Here is a 20556-nt window from a genome sequence, read left to right as displayed (position 1 = left end):
TTCCGTATGTACGTGTAAATGTAGGGTTCCATATGTACGTGTAAATGTAGGTGTCTATGTGCACGTGTAAATGTAGGGTTCCATATGTACATGTAAATGTAGGTGTCTATGTGTACGTGTAAATGTAGGGTTCCATATGTATGTGTAAATGTAGGGTTCCGTATGTACGTGTAAATGTAGGGTTCCATATGTACGTGTAAATGTAGGGTTCCATATGTATGTGTAAATGTAGGGTTCCATATGTACGTGTAAATGTAGGGTTCCATATGTACGTGTAAATGTAGGGTTCCATATGTACGTGTAAATTTAGGCGTCCATATGTACGTGTAAATGTAGGTGTCTATGTGCACGTGTAAATGTAAGTGTCCATATGCACGTGTAAATGTAGGCGTCCATATGTACGTGTAAATGTAGGCGTCCACATGTACGTGTAAATGTTGGTGTCTATATGTACGTGTAAATGTAGGTGTCCATAGTTACTTGTAAATGTAGGCGTCCATATGTACGTGTAAATGTAGGTGTCCATATAGAAGTGTAAATGCATGTGCCCATGTGTGCAGGTGTACATATGTAAATGTAAATGTAGATGTCAAAAAGTAGGTGTAAGCGCAGGTGTCCTTATTTAAGTTTGAGTGACTGTGTCCATAAGTGTAAACATAGGCGTCTATATGTTAGCGTAAATATTAGTGTCCATATGTACTTGTAAATGTTGGTGTCCAAATTTAACTTTGTGTGGAGGTGTCCAAGTGTACCTATGAGCGTAGGTATTCTCATATTTATAGGGAGTTGTCCACGCCACATACGTTTTTATTCCTGATACAAATGTAAGCAATATTCCTGCCATATATATCAGGAATCGACTTCACATGTGTACTCATGCTGGGAAACGAACATTTTAGGAGGGGAGATTAACCGTTAGATTAATACCTCCATTTCAGATAGATACCGGAAATAAGTATTAAACTGCAAGAATGTAACCTGCAAAATGATTATAGTGATGAGAATTAATCAAACTGATTCATGTATGCTGTCCTAATTCCTTTATTCCATTATGATTCACAATCCAAGTGATTAACTGGACTGTGGAGACTATTCTACATATCAGTAATTATCCTAGGCCACAGACACAATGTCCCATCTGCACAGCCTGGGCCACCAGTAGGAACACTGTCATCACAGCACATACTTCTAATCGATGAAACTCCAAAGCGCAACAGATGGCATTATAACACCACAATAACAAGCACAGGGACCAGCGAAGCCTGTCACAGTAGCACTGAATCTACCTACTGGGACTAGCAGGAATGTGACGTGGAGAGGGGCCGTTCCCAGTCATGTAACATGCACCAGTTCAGCGTGGTCAGCAGAACGTGCATGGGCACGGATGAAGTTACCTGTGTCAATGTGTTCCTATGACAGGAGGCTAGCTGGTGTGAGTGTTTTTGTGCCTCACTAAGTGAAGATGATGGACACATGCACTGTGCTTAGAAATGATATATGATTGTAATTTCAATCATTTTAGAAACAGTTTGTGTTAAATGGAGATTTTTAACAACGGCTCTGGTTTACCTGGTGAAGGCTTGTGAGACGACATGACGATGGTTACAAACAGGACCTCAAAGAAGGTTGGGGAAGAGGGTCATGATGAAGATGGAGATGTAACTTCAAGCAGTAAAATAACACCAGGAGATGGCACAACGGACGAAGGAACAAATCCAGGTGACAGTTCCAGAGGTGACAATAAAATGACAGAAGGACAGAAAGATGTAGATGAAGTGATTGAGGAGGGGGAGTCTGGACGAGGTTCTACCTGCTGTCCATTGCGGTACTCCATCATAGCCCTAATGTGTATAGGGATGGTGATAATTAACTCCATGAGGACAAACGTGGGTTTTACCGTGATGACCATACTGGACGAAACAGCCCACGATAAGGTCGGGACGCTGCAGGCTCTCATCAATGTAAGTAAACAGTAATTATTGTCATGCCTGTGTTCGTTGTAAATCGGGGCGGTGGGGTAGCCTAGTGGTTAAAGCGTTGGCTCGTCACGCCGAAGACCCGGGTTCGATTCCCCACATGGGCACAATGTGTTAAGCCCATTTCTGGTGTCCCCCGCCGTGATATTGCTGGAATATTGCTAAAAGCGGCGTAAAACCCAACTCAGTCAGTCAGTCAGTCGTTGTAAATCAGGGGCGGTGGGGTAGCCTAGTGGTTAAAGCGTTGGCTCGTCACGCTGAAGACCCGGGTGCCATTCCCCATAAGGGTACATTGTTTGAAGCCAATTTCTGGTGTCCCCCGCCGTGATATTGCTGGAATATTGCTAAAAGCGGCGTAAAACCCAACTCACTCACTCACTCGTTATAACTTAACGTCCAGTCGGCACTATTGCAGCCATATAGGGACATGAACAGAACTGTGTAGTTTCTGATAGATATTTAGAAGTTGTATGAAGATGAAGACATGAAACAATTTATGTGGAAGTAGTTATTAACCTTTTCTAGCGTTTCAGGGATACTTCTTGTACCTCCTATAGCTATTGAAACAGAGGTACAGATAAGCTGCGTATCTGCGTAAATTACGCAAATATTTATGGGAAAACTCAATTCCTATTAAGTCTATTGCGTACAAGTACGCTTGAAATTTTGTAAAACTCAATTAATGTGATCTTACATGCATACACACAAAAAAGTCAAATCTTAGCTTTCCTACCGGTGGATAGATAATAACTGAGGTATATTGAGAGGTTCTATTTCAGGAACTTGGCAACTTGGAGTCTTTCTTACAGTTTCTCATATCACAGATCAAATATAAATAACAAACATTAACATTTAAACTTTCTTATAGCTTTAACATTGATCGAAAATAGCAAAATACCCAAGTGAGTTTGAGTGAGGTGGGTACAATTTTTTGGTTACTCAAAGGACAATTAGGATACCCATTTGAGATAAACACAAGTACATAACTCAATGACCCAAAAAGCTACCTGCAGCTCTGTTGAATAAAAAACAAATTACAATGAAATATAAACGTCACATCATATCCCTTTGTAAAAGCGGCGTAAAACCAAACTCAGTCAGTAGGTCCGTCATATCCCTTTGCGGACAAAAAACATGTTCAAATCATTGATCATACGAACTATCTGATTCCAGCAACAATAATTTCACGATTCCGAGTATATTATGAGCATTTGTTCATGACTCATTCTCAAATAGTGATGCCACGAGGTAAATGTATGGTTGCATACAAGTGTCTTCGACAGTATTCACTAAATTTGGATAGTACCTGTTTACATCAGCAGAAGTTATACGATGAAAATTAACAACTTTCTTAAACAGAGGTAACAATCGTAGCGTTCTATACCTCCACAACTACCATTTAAAAACACTTCGTTCATTGTTTAACAACCCGCGAAAATCCGGTTAGAATTGATCTTCAGTTGTGAGTGAGTTTAGTTTTACGCCTCACTTGGCAATATTCCAGCTATATGGCGGCGGTCTGTAAATAATCGAGCCTGTGATCCAGTCATCAACAGCTTGAGCATCGACCTCCGCAATTGGGAACCGATGACATGTGACAACCAAGCCAGCGGACCTGACCACCCGATCCCGTTAGTCGCCTCTTACCATAAGCAACATTGATTGATTGGTTGGTTGGTTGGTTACTGTAATTGTTTAAATCTAGCAAAGATAATGTGAAGAATGATGCTGTACATGTCCGATAATGTTGATGACAAAGAACGCATTTTTAGATGAAATGTGCCATGATGCTGGGTTCACACTGGGCTATGTTTATTACGAGTACACATAAGACTGTCTAAAGTTTTTGTAATGCTTCACAAAATATATTTGACTTATGATCATTCTGAGCAGCAAATCTGTATTCTTTCAACTCATTAATGTTATTGTTATTCCCTTCCGGGGCAAAACGTCCGCCCGGAGAGCGGAAGGTCGCGGGTTCGATCCCCGACCGCGTCATACCAAAAAGACGTTAAAATATGGTACTTGTTCGTCCCTGCCTGGCGCTCGGCATTAATGGGTACAACAAGGACTGGTCGGCTCGGAGTCAGTATAATGTGTCTGAGTGGGGTATTCATGCTTCACTGCGGCATGGTATCTCAGTGGGCTAGCACTATAAAACCAGCTTAAGTCTTGGCTAGTACAAGCAGCCGCACATACACATACACACTCATGCACGTCGTCAGATGAGCGAAATATTCTCAAGCACGACGTTAAACCCAATTTCACCTCACCCCACCTTCCGGACAATATACTCTGCCACTGTTTCCCCCTGAAACACATACAGTGCTCACCTGGCCTGAGAAGAGATGTTGTATACAAACTAGGTTAATCCGAAAACAAATACAAGTAGCATTAACACAGTGACTCCCATTGGTGCCTTAGGTTTGGTCGATCTGTATAACTATCAATACATCCGCACGGACTATTGAATAGAATAATACTCCTTTTGTAAATGGTAATAAATAATATGGCGACAAGTCAACTGTTAGAATTTATTTCTTTTAGTAAATATATTCACCGATATATAAGGTAGGTAGCTATGCTTTTAATCAGAAGTATATATTTCATCTAAAAAGACCAACACCATTATTGCAAATTACATATCGATCAAACATGCAGTAATAACCATCAACCAGTACAAGACCACCATGTTGTTGTTACATGTCCATATGCTATACGCTATCTGTCCCATACCATTCACTCACCTGATGAAGGAGTAACGATATACTCGGAAACTTTGTGTTCCTCATAATACAGAAGTTGACATCCATAAAAAATCTCTTCCTGAAATATATTTTATTTTAATTTAAACTAATCACAACTAACTAGTAGGTAAGATATCCCTATGATAATCAGTCATTACATATATCAGTACATGTACACAGTTACGTGCATGGTGTCCAGCGCGGGATGACTCTTATATATTTGTTTCAGGTGACAAAAAGAAAAATCTTACCAACAACTCACTGTCCTGTTCTATTCGTTTGTGTGCAATACTTCATAATATGAAATTTGCCACGTATCTTATCCTGAACAAACAATGAAAAATATTTATTAAACAGTGCCACAAGATCCGGGTTAGAATTGGTCAACGCATGCCTGTCATAAGATGCGACTAACGGGATCCTTTGGTCAGATAGGCTGACTGTTGATGCGTATCATCGTATCCCAATTGAATAAATCGGTTCTCATGATGTCAATCACTGGATTGGGTGGTCCAGGCTCGATTATTTACAGCCGGCTTCATATACGTATAATATTGCGGAGTGCGGCGTTATACAACAAGCACTGACACACGCACCGTGCATGTGCTAGGTCCGCTTGCAGGGGATACAACAGCTGATGATCTCACGGGCCTTGGTTACTCATAAAGCACAGAAATGATTTAACATAATATGTTTCTAGAATATGACTGATTAAATATAAGCAATAAAAGCTAGGTATAGCATTCACAAATGAAATGTATACACTCTCGTTGGATATTCAGAAATTATGACTAATTAATCATGCAAGTGTAACGATATGCCTGTGTATATGTACATGAACTTCAAGCACCTGTTGACATTCTGATTGCACAAAGTAAAGAATAACATCTATTGCATAAATTTTCAAACTGACTCTGGGAGTGAGGGTAGCGGACCACATCGCGACTACATACACTGATATGCCACCAAAGTTTATCTTCTATGTACAGGTCAGTGAGTATACAATAGTGACATCATCAATAACATCAATAATATAAATACTAATGAAAATAGTCGTACATAGACATTCAAATAAACGTAATAAGACTGATCGTCACCTTCTTAGTATCCAGGGTCCAGGGCCTAGATTTTCGAAGCTCTCTTAGCGCTAAGATAGTCGTAAGTGCCATACCTTAACATTAACTTACGACTATCTTAGCGCTGAGACAGCTTCGAAAATCAAGGCCCAGATCCACAAAGCGTTAGTAACGTTACGACCTATCGTAACTCTATACTTTATCACGGGCTACCAAAACACTTAGTGCTACGAACGTGTTATGGATAGGGTCACAGCTTTGGCATAAACAGGATATTTCTCACTCTGCCATCGGCTGTCGAAACACAATAACGTAGATCTGATATCTGAATAAAATGGACATGAGGTAAGAAAATGTATCTGATCTTCAACTTCAGAGTAATTGCAGTATTTACATATACGTTGATTTAATGGAGTTTTGGGGCGGGAAAATCTACCAACTTCTACCTCTAGGGGGAGAGAGCCCCATCTCAATTTTGCGAGAACACTTCGCTGAGAGCGGTCGGAGACTGAACGAACATAAGGTGAAACTGCCAGAGTATTTTTGAATAATCTAAATGTTCTCAGTTTATTACCATTGGCCTGTCTATTATCATTCCATAAACTTCGATACCAAAATCCGTGATCAATGCTAATTATCCTATCTCTGATAACGAGAAAATCCCTGTGAGTAACTGCAAAAACATTATCAGATTGGAAATTAATATGCCTGAGGAAATTTAAGACAAAACTATCCCAGGATTTTCTAAACTTCAAGGACCAAGCTTGAATGCAACTAGTCAATCTTGATGGTTCAGCCATATTTAATTTTCTCCAAAAACGAATAATTGCTATATGTTGTTTAGAAATACAGGAGAGCCACCCCATTTCACCCCTAACTGCAAGATTTGCAGTCTTATTACAAACACCAAGAAAGAAACGTGCAGCCCTGTTTTGAACGATGTTAATACATCTGAATTCTTTGCTCCCCAACATAGCTGAACCATAAGATAAAATAGGTTGTACAAGGTTATCATACAAAGAGTTATAAACATCAAAGGACATACCTCCAACTGCCTTAAACTTACTGACAATTATACCTAATGCCCTGCTCGCTGACTTGGCAATTTCCTTAGCTGTAAAGTTTAAATCCAAATGCTCATGTAGCCAAATGCCCAAGTACTTATATGCATGTATGATTTCGATTGATACAGAGCCACAACTGAAAATAAAACGTAATTGAGCTATAGAATAAACCTATAGTGCACAATTTTGGGTTTTTTTACTGTTAATTTGGAAACGCCACTTTTTGCACCAGGAGGAGCCATAATTTAGCATATGCTGTAAAGATTTTTCGTCAGCAGCAAACAGAGCAATGTCATCTGCATAGATATAAATGTGACAGCAGAGGTTTCTTCCGCGCAAACGTCGACACACTGTATCGGCACTAATGGGTCTCTTGTGATTCTCAATGGTCTGGCGAGCTGTTTCCGTGGCTCTGGCGAAGCGATCCTGCAGATGGTTGCGCACAGTCTGTCGGTCCTGACGTTGTGATGCTACTGCATGTCGTCCACGGCGTGGACGGTCTTGGATGCTGTTAGTGGCCGGATATCATTCCTGCAGTCGGTAGATTGTCCTTACATGAACCTTAAAGTGGTTGGTTACCCTCCGTGCAGTCTGGCCAACTTGCACTCGTCCCATGGCTTGGTTCCTCTCATCTCTCGTCGTGGTATGGCGATTGTGTCAACACAAGAAAGATTTCAGTCGTGTTTGGGATTCGCTTTCATTGGTAGGGTTCTCACGATCTGCACGTGCATTTTCATTTTCACGAATGTCATACGGAACCTTTTACCACGTCTGTCTTTTTAGGTGCGTTTGGTCGATATGCTTTTCATCAGAACACACACTGATGTTGGTAATAACTGTCAGTTTGCATTGAAAAACATGTTGACAAAATGTTGCAATCACAATAAAAATACCACCTTGTCAGAACAACATTTTGCATTTGGTTTTGAAAAGTCGCGTTTCTTTTGCGGTTCAGTATATATAGAATATCCAGCTGCTTTTATCCTCCTCATTAAATCTTTAGTCCTACTTTGCATGCCTGAGGTTGCGCTTTTGCGGAAATCAAAGACACAACCGAAAATATTTGCTCTTGAAAAACTATTGACACCAACACTCAGATCATGAAGCATAACGCAGATTACGGCAAATTACTGATAATTACAATCCTTACCTCAAACAGATACATTGTGTTTTTACTGGCTAAGTAGAAATTAGTTTAGCGTTTATGTTTATGTTTGATCAAACCAAAGCAATTAGAACAGTACAGACATTAAGTTAATGGTTACTTTGATTTCTAATGGCTAGAATATATGTGTGTGTGTGTGTATATATATATATATATATATATATATATATACATATATACATATGCATATACACATATATATTTTTTCAGAGGTACAGATAAGCTGCGTATCCGCGTACATTACGCAAATATTTATGTGAAACCTCAATTCCTATTAAGTCTATTGCGTACAAGTACGCTTGAAAGTTTGTAAAAACTCAATTAATGTGATCTTACATGCCTATACACAAAAATGTCAAACCTTAGCTTGCGTACCTGTGGATAGATGAAATAACTGAAGTATATTGAGAGGTTGTATTTCAGGAACTTGGCAACTTGGAGTCTTTCTTACAGTTTCTCATATTACAGAATAAATATAAATAACAAACCTTAACATTTAAACTTTCTTATAGATTTAAAATTAATGGAAAATAGCAAAATACCCAATTGAGTTTGAGTGAGGTGGGTACAATTTATTTGGTTACTCAAAGGACAATTAGGATACCCATTTGAGATGAACACACGCGAGTACATAGCCCAATGACCCAAAAAGTTATCTGCAGTTCTGAATTCTTGTTCCAATCCCAACTTCCAGTTCACACGCAATTTGTTTACCAGTATATCAAGATTTTTCCGAAACTGTAAAATTTGACGTTTTCAGAAGGCCATGAATAATCCTTAACCGTATGTGCTGAATCATTGCCGGGATAGTTCATCCAAATATACACTGAAACATCATATTGTCATTAACAATATATTGGATAAATTTATCATTAATTTATAATAGGCAAGAGAATGAGTTGTCTCAAATATCTTAAAACAATCAATTTTATTGGACGTAAAAAGCAAACCAGCTAAATAACTGTTTTGATTAGGATAACATTGCAATAATCTCCAATCACCTACCATCCGAGTATTCACCGTTAAAGGGACGCAACGCTCCCAGCTTTTAGTCGTCGCCATTGTAATTAGCCCGGGTAATCAGCGGGTGCCAGTTAGCGTCAGCGACTCCACGAACTGGGTTTCAGTACAGCTGGGAAGGACCTCGTTGACAAACAGGGGAATCCCCGTGAGTGCTAACATTTGATCGGATTATGCTTACCAAAACCTTTCACCTTGCAAACTCGAACACGTGTCTACATCTGTATGAACAGTTATGTACCTCGGTATACAACAGTTACTTGTACGCATTATTTGCATAAATGAAGTTCACTTTATGCACTCAAAACAGTAACAACCTTTCTTTATCAGGCAGACTGCATGTGATACATTATTCACTTGATGCTCAATTCATGGTTTTATCACAAGCATTAATTTCTGGTGACAGCCGTCGGATTACCTCGACTATGCAAAATAACTCAATTAAGTTCCCCAACACCCCAACCCCCACCCCCCACCTCTGAAGTATTGCAATCTGTGGTTCGTTTGGGGCATTAGTGGTGTCTGGTGCAATTTCTTATTGTACAAAGATTGGGTTACACTTTTGATGTGGTGAATGTCTTGCAAGTTATGTAATATGCACTCGACAGCACAACAAGAAAGGAATGGCCAGTTGAGTCTTTAATTTAAGAATTAATCGATAATACGGTGACTGATTGAGCGTTGTTATCTTGCACAGTGGATTTGTAAAAAGATGTTTATGGATGTAGGTTGACTAGAGCAGACGGAATACACCCATATCGTGGCGCCTATGTAAAAACAAAATTCTTCAAAGAATTAGCCAGTGAAACGTTGATTGATTGTTCACTTATGTCTAGCTAAATCCACCTTTTAAAGAACCGTAAATATAAAAAATAGATGTCACGCGTGCTATTTCAGCTGACCAATGAGACATGACACCGATGTGAATCAGCTGAAAAAACTTCCGTGATTAGTTGAACACGTTTTATAATATCTCGAGATAGTTTTAGATATTGAATTGTTACAACGAAACCCGACATGTTTCTTGTACAGCTAGGATGAATGAGCTATTGTTCCTGTTTGTGGAGAGTGGCGGATATATTCCTCGATAACGGTAAATGCATGATATCATACACATAACGTATTTTGCTTGTAATTATAATATTTGCATTTTGTCTTCATTCGCTATCTGTTCCATACATGAAACGTATCCGTCAATAGCAAGCAATGGTTCAAACGTGCGATATACTTTCATCCATATCAGTGTATGTTGCTCGGCCTACCAGAAACGCAAACACAATATAAAAGGTAAATCATTATGTCTTGTGATAATATTTCTCAGATTTCACATTTCACCATGTTTGTTATAACCAGTTCCTTTACCTGAAGTCTCTGAAGGGAGAATGTGTACTGTTTGAACTGTTTGAGAGGCATTCTAGAAGTTGCAAGCAATAGGAATGACAAGTATTTATGATGACCAAGTTCTTGTACTATTGCGACCTTTCGGTATAAATTCTTATACCGTTTTCAAGCATGGGATGGGGAATGGGTACAGCAGGATATTGTGTAGTTGTTTATAAATACTGTGCATAATAAGGTGAGGTTCACGGTAGCTTCACGCTGTAAGTCGTGTAAACACGACACAAAACGTGTCAGTTTGACTGTACCTCATTATTGAATATCCCTTTCAATGATAGACAGCTTCTCGTCTTCGATCCTCCGACTTGTGTCGCTTCGTGCAGCGCAGCGATGGTAGCGCTGAACACAGGTAGAACCTGTCGCAATAATGAGCAAATTTATATTCCTTAAAGAAACAACCAATTCATATTTTGAAACATTCAGACTTTGAGTCTTCCCCTTTAAGTACCATTGGCTCTTCTAAGTCCGTATGTAGTTAAGGCAACGTTTGAAGCGTACTCACATATTTCCTAATTATCAACAGCTGCAGCGACTGGGGGTGAGATTATTAGTGCATTAGTTTTGTTCAAGACACCCGCCAATACACCCCGTCTTCCCTTATGATACTAATATGGTTTAGGGAGGTGGTTTATGACGTTTATTTCTTTATAATGTCCATTGATCTTCGGTTTGAAGAGGACTTTTGCAAATATTTTCTTTTGTCTTTTTATACATTTTTATAACCCTTTCCTATACGGATATTCTACAAAATGGCATCAAACCATACTCACTCGGAGGGGAGACCTATATGATAGGATATATGGTAATGTATGATATTTGGATAATTGTGTGCATACTCTAACGGTTGTTTGGGTTTCTGAGACAAACGCCTACATTTTCAGGCATGTTGTTGACTGCAGCGTAACACATCATTGCATCCATTATTAACAAACGTGAATTCATATTATAACACTTGTCAGTTTCTAATTTTTTAACTTATTTTGAACCACATTTTACATTTTACCCTTGAAGTAAAAACGTTTTCCATATATTTACCCCCTTACCATTTCACACTTTACACCCTCTATACCCTTTTTCCATACATATATGTAAGTACAGTCCATTCGTCAACTTTCTTTTCAGTAGTATGTAGATTTCCCGATGTGAAAACACGCATTTATAAAATAAATACACAATATTCAATGTTACATGTGAAAATATCACTTCAGACATTGAACGGAATCATGGAAATTGAATAAATTTAGGTCATAATTCATATTCAAATCCAGTCTATGACTCTTCATGAAAAAACGATGCATTCGCAGATGAATGTGAATATTTATGCAGAATTATTCAGAGGATCCACTGAGCTACAGTGTGTGTACACATTTTTATATGAAAACATCCTCGTGTCATAGAAATAGGAATTTATCATTTGTATGCATGCCCGCACATAAAACGGGAATCCAATGTCTGTATGTCAATATGTACGTCATGGCATACGGAAATCAATATGTCTTTATGCCAGTGTGTATGTACGTCCGCGCGTATAGAAATGAGAACCCACTCTCTTTAGTTCAATGTGTATGTACGTCCGTGTGTATAGAAATAAACATCCAATGTCTTTAGTTCAATATATATGTACGCCAGTATAGAAAATATTCACCTTCTTCACATGAGAGTTTGTGTAAACTTCTTCATATAAAATGAAAATCCTCTGTTTGTATCTGATGTGTTTTGCAAAATGGATCAGCTCATACTTCAAGAAACTCAGAATCCTCTCTTTATGTTCTTCAACTATCCTTATATCAGTTTGAGCATAGAGCAGCGCATATATTAACATGATTCCACTGTTTGTTGTTACCGTATATGTTCTGATAAACTATTAAGATGTCATTGTTTGCCAGCTCCCGAACGTCAAATGGGACACAAGGATGATCGGCTTCCTCCATAGTGTGTTCTACATGGGGTACCTCATCACGCATCTACCCGCAGGGTACCTAGCAACCAGAATTCCGTGTCACAGGTACTTGAATTGTGTATTGCAGTAATGTTCTTCACATCGGTTTCATCCGATCAGCACTACAGAGGCACGGACAGTGCACAAGCTTTGGGCACTGTGATAGTTGAGTTCCTGCTGATGAGTGACAAAGAATCCTACACATGAGGGGTTTGAACCTTATATCATGAGTGTGGGTCTGTCACCATATCTTGCTCGTCTTGTTCACGAATGATGCAAACGTGCTACATTCTCTGAGCTTCAGTCCCACTTTGAGTTGTAACCTCGTGATATGATTGAAATATTGTGTAATTCAGCGAAAACAGCTGCTAACGCACTCATAATATATTTTAGTGTTGAATGCATTGTAATTCTACCGTTTCGCTGACGTTTATTGCAATTAGATCCTCCATTGTAGTATATATTTTACACAACAAAATTGTTATTACGTTTACTAGTATTAAATGTTGCATGAAATATGACATTTAAATATACAATTTATGTATAAATGGTATGCTCATACAGGCAGATATTTGTGTAATGCTGATCTTTGTAAAACATATATTAGCGGATCCTGTCGTGGAAAAAGATACACATTTGCGTACAAAAATCTACTTGGATCAGTACCGTCAGTTAAATTTAAACTGTTGTGAAACGATACGTGTCCGAGACGATGTTCTGTGAACGATTGGATTGTTTAGATATACGCTGATGAACTCTCATTGATTATAAGATCTGATAAATATTATTCAGAATGATATGGGTTTTTTTTGAAAAGTATACATTTTGAAACATTACCGTGTAAGTACGTGAATTTATTTTTTCACTGTATAGATAGTACCGTGGTATAGACATTTAAAATTACATCCAGCGCCACAAAACAGATGACTGGACATTGTGGTTGAGACATAAATATAATCCTCATTGCGTTATATTCCTTGGTTTCAGGTTATATGGGGGCAGCATCCTGTTGTCTTCAGCTCTAAATCTCCTCCTCCCTGTTTCTATCGATGAGATCAGTTTTGTGTTTACCTGTATAATCCGGTTCCTGCAAGGACTCAGCGAGGTGAGTGAGGTGATGGGGGTTTACTTCCTATCCGCTGCACGACCAGCTGCCCGGCCACCAGGGCACCGCTCCACAAAGCCAACTTAGGGCTTGCGTTAATGCAACCGGCAAAACCGTTTTCACAGTCATAAGTTATATTGTAAACCAAAAGTCACTGTGTTCTTTAATTTGATTGGTTAAAAAACGTGATCAATTGGTATTCGATTCCCGGAAATTCGCTGCGTATTATTACATAGAAACATCGCTCACACCATTGTATTGTTACGTCGTCAGCTGTGATGACGTCATTAAATCATATTGAGACGTAAAGTACGAATGATGTCACAAATGAGCAGTTCCAGATGCTACCATGGGAGACAGCTGATGACATTTCACTGCTGTACCCGTACTCGATGTTAATGAGTGCAGACACAATAACGTGTGTGGACCTTTTGGTTTACTTTTGTGTTTACAATGTCGATAAACATCATGTGTTGGCCAATTTCCGGGTGTTATTGAGTATTTGAAGCACGGGAATATTCAACACATGATGTTTATCTCCTAATTGGAGGCATTGTTCGTGTGCCAATGATAACGTAAGAGAGTTACGATCCCCTTACGATCCACTTTGTGGAACGGAACCCTGACGTTACTGTCGTAACACTGAATTAGACGATAGAGGCTCTAATATTGTTTCGTGAACAAGGGCCGTGGACCTAGTCTCGTTGGTGGGACCTGTAAACAATCGTAGTTCTAAGCATGGTTTCCATCACTAAGTAACTCGACGACTATCGTACGATATCGACGCATATATGATGAGGAGATGTCAGCAGTGCTTCTGTTCTCCAGTCATATTAGACCTTATCACTTAATACAGTAATAATTTCCCCGTATGTGCATTTCTTTGCTCTACCCCGATATTGGCAAAATCGTTGGGTCCATATCTGGACCCGGCAAGATAACCTATTTATTACCCACGTGGTCAACGTATGGGTAGTTGCATACTAATCTCGTACGTCACACGAGTGTCGTATCGCGTTGACCTGTGTCGTAACGACTTGACCTGAAATTCTAACGATTTGATTGGATAACCGATGACCTCTCAATTAGGTCACATTCTGACGTAACTATTTTTTCATTCATAACAAACACGTGAATTCATTCATTCTACAACTTAAATGCATTGTGGGAATGTAAACATTGCGAACGTTGTCGTGTCGCTGTTTAATTGTGAGTCGAACTGAGACATTATATCCGTCGAAAAAACATAAACGCAATGTTTCCACCAGTGATGTTAGCCGAATGAAGCAACTGGAAACCAAGAAACGAGGTGCAACGGAGTAGTTTACTGTAGGAGGCTGTACGAGGCGATGACAACTGACATGCATCGTGACGTCGGTTACCATGGCAGTGACGTCATTACTGTGACGTCATGCAAATATTGTACTACAGTACAAAACTCTTCCGCAACCTCTTTATGAAACCGGTTTCGGTTTGAAACCAAAAACATAACAAAAATACGCTATTTTGTCAATTTAAATGCATGTAAGACGTGGGTAATAAATAAAATACCACACTCGGTCTCATTACATACGAATTATACGAAACTCGTGACCTTCCTATGTTATCTGACCTCGCTTTCGCTCGGTCAGATACCATAGGAAGGACACTCGTTTCGTATAATTCGTATGTAATGAGACCTCGTGTAGTATTCTCTATATCTTCCCTGCTCCGAGCGGGGAAGATAACCGATATCTGACCCCTCAATTTTGCATGCGACGTCATGGAACGTAACACAATACAATGACGTCATGTGTTCCATGACGTCAGATTTAGTTGCGGCAACCTTTGATGAAACTGGAAGGTGATGCTAACGTCGCTTTCCAATAGGTTGATGGAACTAGATGAATAAGTGGAGCGGGATCAAATTCCTTCGGATGAATTTATTGAGACACGGAATATGAAAAACCCGAAAAACGAAAACACAAGAAGAAAATTGACATTTAGATCTACTGTTGTTGAATTACTGTTGAATAAAATTTGGTGGGGGCATCTTTTTGAGTGACTGAGTGAAATATTTTTGTAGAGTATGAAAGGGTTTTAAGAATGATAGATTCTAACATGGTGAGTATTAAGTGATAAACATATTATGACCCTCCTTTCCATATCGTGCCCCGTATCATTCCGAGACGCCCTATGTGACTGCGACCGTTAGGGAGGGTGATAATCTCTACCTACGTCCTGGTGACCGGGAACTCCAAGGCAAGACAAAAACGTTAGAATTGGCAAAGTAGCGGACTGTGACGCGTGCTGTATGTGAAGTAGCGTTGTCATGCTGGAACAACTCCCTCTGACGGTCCATAATCGGAAACATGTGACGAGCAAGGACTTCGTTGTTGTACCGATTTGCTGTCAAATTCCCCTGAACCACCACTAAATCAGATCTTTGTGTGCTGGATATCGCAGTCCACACCATAGCACTGACTCCACCGAATCTGTCGAATGCAATTAGGGGACGTTACACAGGCTGTCTTCTATCTCGCCGTTGAAGAAGAAATCGTGATTCATCACCGAAGTTCCTAATATTCCAGTTCCGGACTCTACGACACCAAAGCCAACGATTCCGCGGATGAAAGTCTCTCAAAACATGGGCGACAACTGGCCTTCTTGGTCGAACCCCCACTTCAGTTGGGTCTGAAATTCTTCTCAAACCATGGATGCTTTGTTCAGTCTCCACGGATGTAGCGGTCCTGGCCCCTGGGCTTGGGTGGTAACGCTTGGACGGCCGCGGAATTGATCTGCAGGAAACGATCCCAAAAGCGAGATATGGTGCTCTGATGGACGTTGAAATGTCGGGCAACTGCAGCATCAAAGCGGCCTATTGGCGATGATTCGATTGGCGGCACTCAGTCGTGGTATGATGATTGCCTCTTTTCTAGGCAAAAACGAATGGCACAATTAAACACAACGTTTGCCTTTTTATAGTGATCGATACCGCATGCTTTTCCTCGTACTTGCACGTCCGTTTTCTTTGTGACGTTTTGGAGGATAGTTCTTCAAACGCTTCTAAAACAAAAGAAAAAGTTAAACTTGCCGCCTTTAGGCGCTGAAGCTGTTTACAATCACACAAAAAGACTTTTTGGAGAGAAATAGTATGTTTGTATTGTTTTTGCCGCAGAGACCAATATTCTCAGAATGTCAAATATTTGTTATCCATTTTTTATTATGTTCATATATATAAAATAAACTACAACTCTAATAACCCTATCTAAAAGTATTCCTTGTTTGTTGACATTAACGTACAGGGATAAAGGTTTGCTATTGTGTGCCCTGAACCATGAAGTAGTTTGATAACACTGTAGGCAAGGTGCACTGAAGGCATTGTTCTGGTTAAATACGTTCGTGAGTTGTCCACAAGATATAGCCTTGGAACCAGTGTTTGCAATACTTAATTTGTCAGTTGGCAATCAGGGCCTGCTGACGCCTGCCGGCTTTAAAATCTACAGGCCCTGAATGAAATCTGCAGGCCCTCAAGCCAATAAAACAAAATCGACTACACAGTTTCACACTGTATCTACAAAATCAATTAGCGAAGCCAGAGAGAAGTGTTCATTTGTTAAAGACTGGTGTTGACATGCCTGTGCGGAAACACCAGGAAGTGAAACTGTAAGTTATCGTATTCCCGAACGTTAAAAAATAATTTTGGAAAAGGTTCCAGTTGAAAAAAAGATGACAGATAATTTACTGAAGGCCACAAGGGCCTGCAAATTTTTGAAACTGCAGGCCCGATACAATAACAACCGGCGCTGGGCCTCCAGGCCGGCGATTATTTTCGAACGCTGCTTGGAACTCTCACTCGGTTCTTTGAGCAGATTAGCATGGTATTGGCCATATTATCTGACCAGTTGGGAGGTAGTCCAGAAGTAAACTGACCAACCGATGGACAAAACTTATTAGGAGGAGACTGCTTTCAGCTCCATGACTATTTGTGTAGTCTCTGTCAGGTGGAGGTGGATCTGAGACTGATCCTTGGCTACAGGTCGTTAAACAAACCACCTGGGTCTGATTCAAAACAACGAAACATGAGGAGCCTAGAGACTTTCTGATCAGGATTCAGAGGACACGGAAGTCAGGGTGCCGAAATTTTTGTCATACCCAGTTCATTCCTCAGAATATTCTCATCTCTCTCACGAGAGATGCCTATTGTATTGGCTGTGTGAGTGGGGGCAGATGAAGGTCTTTCTGATCTTAGATAATCTCATACGACCCATGTTTGTCATAAAAGGTGACTAACGGGACTGGGTGGTCAGGCTCGCTGTCTTTGTTGACACATGTCCCAGTTGCGTAGATGCTCATGCTGGTGATCACTGGATTGTCTGGTCCAGACTCCATTATTAACAGACCGTTGCCATATAGCTGGAATATTGCCAAGTGAGGGGTAAAACTATACTCACTCACTCATCTCATACGATTTCCACAGCTATTTTGTCTATTGTATTCATCTGTACTAACGTTTCATAGTCTTTTTGTAACCTCCACCTTGATGACATTGCGACAGCCAACCTCTTTCCATGTTGCTTCAGCAACCTAGCAGATTGGAGACCTGCAGCTTTTCCATATGGTTCAACATCAGCTTGTAAGCATAGGGAGAATTGCATTTGATGCATGATAACTGCTGACGGTGTGTTTTACAGCCTTCCTAATTAGTCCCAGAACCTTTCAGCCAACCCTCGCCCTGACATATGTTACATGTTTATTGTTCCATGGCACTGTGGTCTACTGAATTAATACTACAATGCAGATAATATAATTTAATTCATCTATCATTGTTCATGCTATTGCGTATGGCCCCGAAAGCAATAACAGTAACTGCACAGATGTTAATTGTAGAAGCACAATACTGTTTATGATATTGAATAAATATGCAAGACTATTTAAACACATGCATATAATTTTATTTTGAATAGAGGTCAGGGTGTTTTTTTCACTAGCCAATGACATTTATGTCCCTATCGTTACCTTAGCATAGACTTACCACAGTTATGCACTATCACTATCGTTACTCGTATAGTTAATCACCAACTTACGACACTTGAAGCGCTACCACTACCTATAGACCGCCTCCGTGGTGTAGTGGTTAGAGCGTCTGCCCGGGGAGCGGAAGGTCGAGGGTTCGATCCCCGGCAGTGTCATACCAAAAGACGTTAAAATATGGTACTTGTTTTTCCCTTCCTGGCGCTCGACATTAATTGGTACAACAAGGACTGGTCGGCTCGGAGTCAGTATAATGTGTTTAGGTGGGGTTTTCATGCTCCACTGCTAGCACTATAAAACCAGCTTCAGTCTGGGCTAGTACAAGCAGCCGCACATACACACGCATGTACGTCGTCATATGAGCTAAAATATTCTTAAGTGCGACGTTAAACTCCATTTCACCTCAGCTCACCTATACCTAAGAGCCAACTCACAACACTTGAAGCTCTACCACGATGGTTAATCCTATACCTGCGCACCGACTTAGGACTTTTGAAGCTCTACCACTATAGTTATTCGTATACCTTAGCACCGACTTACGACTTTTGAAGCACTATCACTATAGTTATTCCTGTACCTGAGCACGAACTTAAAACATTGGAAGCACTACCACTATAGTTATTCCTATGCCTTAGCACCGACTTACTACATTTGAAGCACTACTACTACAGTATTGCTATGCCTTAGATCCAACTTACTACATTTGAAGCACTACTACTACAGTTATTGCTATGCCTTAGATCCAACTTACTACATTTGAAGCACTACTACTACAGTATTGCTATGCCTTAGCTCCAACTTACTACATTTGGAGCACTACTACTACAGTATTGCTATGCCTTAGATCCAACTTACTACATTTGGAGCACTACTACTACAGTATTCCCATGCCTTAGATCCAACTTACTACATTTGGAGCACTACTACTACAGTATTCCCATGCCTTAGATCCAACTTACTACATTTGGAGCACTACTACTACAGTATTGCTATGCCTTAGATCCAACTTACTACATTTGAAGCACTACTACTACAGTATTGCTATGCCTTAGATCCAACTTACTACATTTGAAGCACTACTACTACAGTATTCCCATGCCTTAGATCCAACTTACTACATTTGAAGCACTACTACTACAGTATTCCCATGCCTTAGATCCAACTTACTACATTTGGAGCACTACTACTACAGTATTCCCATGCCTTAGATCCAACTTACTACATTTGGAGCACTACTACTACAGTATTCCCATGCCTTAGATCCAACTTACTACATTTGAAGCACTACTACTACAGTATTGCTATGCCTTAGATCCAACTTACTACATTTGAAGCACTACTACTACAGTATTGCTATGCCTTAGATCCAACTTACTACATTTGAAGCACTACTACTACAGTATTGCTATGCCTTTGAGCTCCAACTTATTGCTATGCCTTACAACTTACTACATTTGAAGCACTACTACTACAGTATTGCTATGCCTTAGATCCAACTTACTACATTTGAAGCACTACTACTACAGTATTCCCATGCCTTAGATCCAACTTACTACATTTGAAGCACTACTACTACAGTATTGCTATGCCTTAGATCCAACTTACTACATTTGAAGCACTACTACTACAGTATTGCTATGCCTTAGCTCCAACTTACTACATTTGGAGCACTACTACTACAGTATTGCTATGCCTTAGATCCAACTTACTACATTTGAAGCACTACTACTACAGTATTGCTATGCCTTAGATCCAACTTACTACATTTGGAGCACTACTACTACAGTATTCCCATGCCTTAGATGCAACTTACTACATTTGAAGCACTACTACTACAGTATTCCCATGCCTTAGATGCAACTTACTACATTTGGAGCACTACTACTACAGTATTCCCATGCCTTAGATCCAACTTACTACATTTGAAGCACTACTACTACAGTATTGCTATGCCTTAGCTCCAACTTACTACATTTGAAGCACTACTGCTACAGTTATTCCTATGCCTTAGCACCGACTTACGACAGTCGTAACGTTACGATCGCTTGTAAAA

At 39.9% G+C, this 20556-nt stretch overlaps 1 protein-coding gene across 1 annotated transcript in view; it reads left to right on the top strand.

Moving 5' to 3' along the window:
* The first annotated feature begins 1194 nt into the window (after positions 1-1194).
* The window catches only part of LOC124271232 (vesicular glutamate transporter 2.2-like), a 44268-nt gene continuing 24906 nt past the window's right edge, over positions 1195-20556 (top strand). Inside the window, exons 1-3 of the mRNA XM_046706311.1 lie at positions 1195-1961; positions 12333-12451; positions 13373-13490. Of these exons, the coding sequence (XP_046562267.1) occupies positions 1593-1961; positions 12333-12451; positions 13373-13490 (606 nt within the window). The 5' untranslated portion in view covers positions 1195-1592. The remainder of the gene's footprint in view (positions 1962-12332; positions 12452-13372; positions 13491-20556) is intronic.

This window comes from Haliotis rubra, unplaced genomic scaffold (genome assembly GCF_003918875.1).
Source record: "Haliotis rubra isolate DU_JTF1 unplaced genomic scaffold, ASM391887v1 Scf159, whole genome shotgun sequence".
Taxonomy (NCBI): Eukaryota; Metazoa; Mollusca; class Gastropoda; order Lepetellida; family Haliotidae; genus Haliotis; species Haliotis rubra.
Note: the sequence above shows the minus strand (reverse complement) of the source record. Positions and strands in the feature narration are given on the sequence as shown.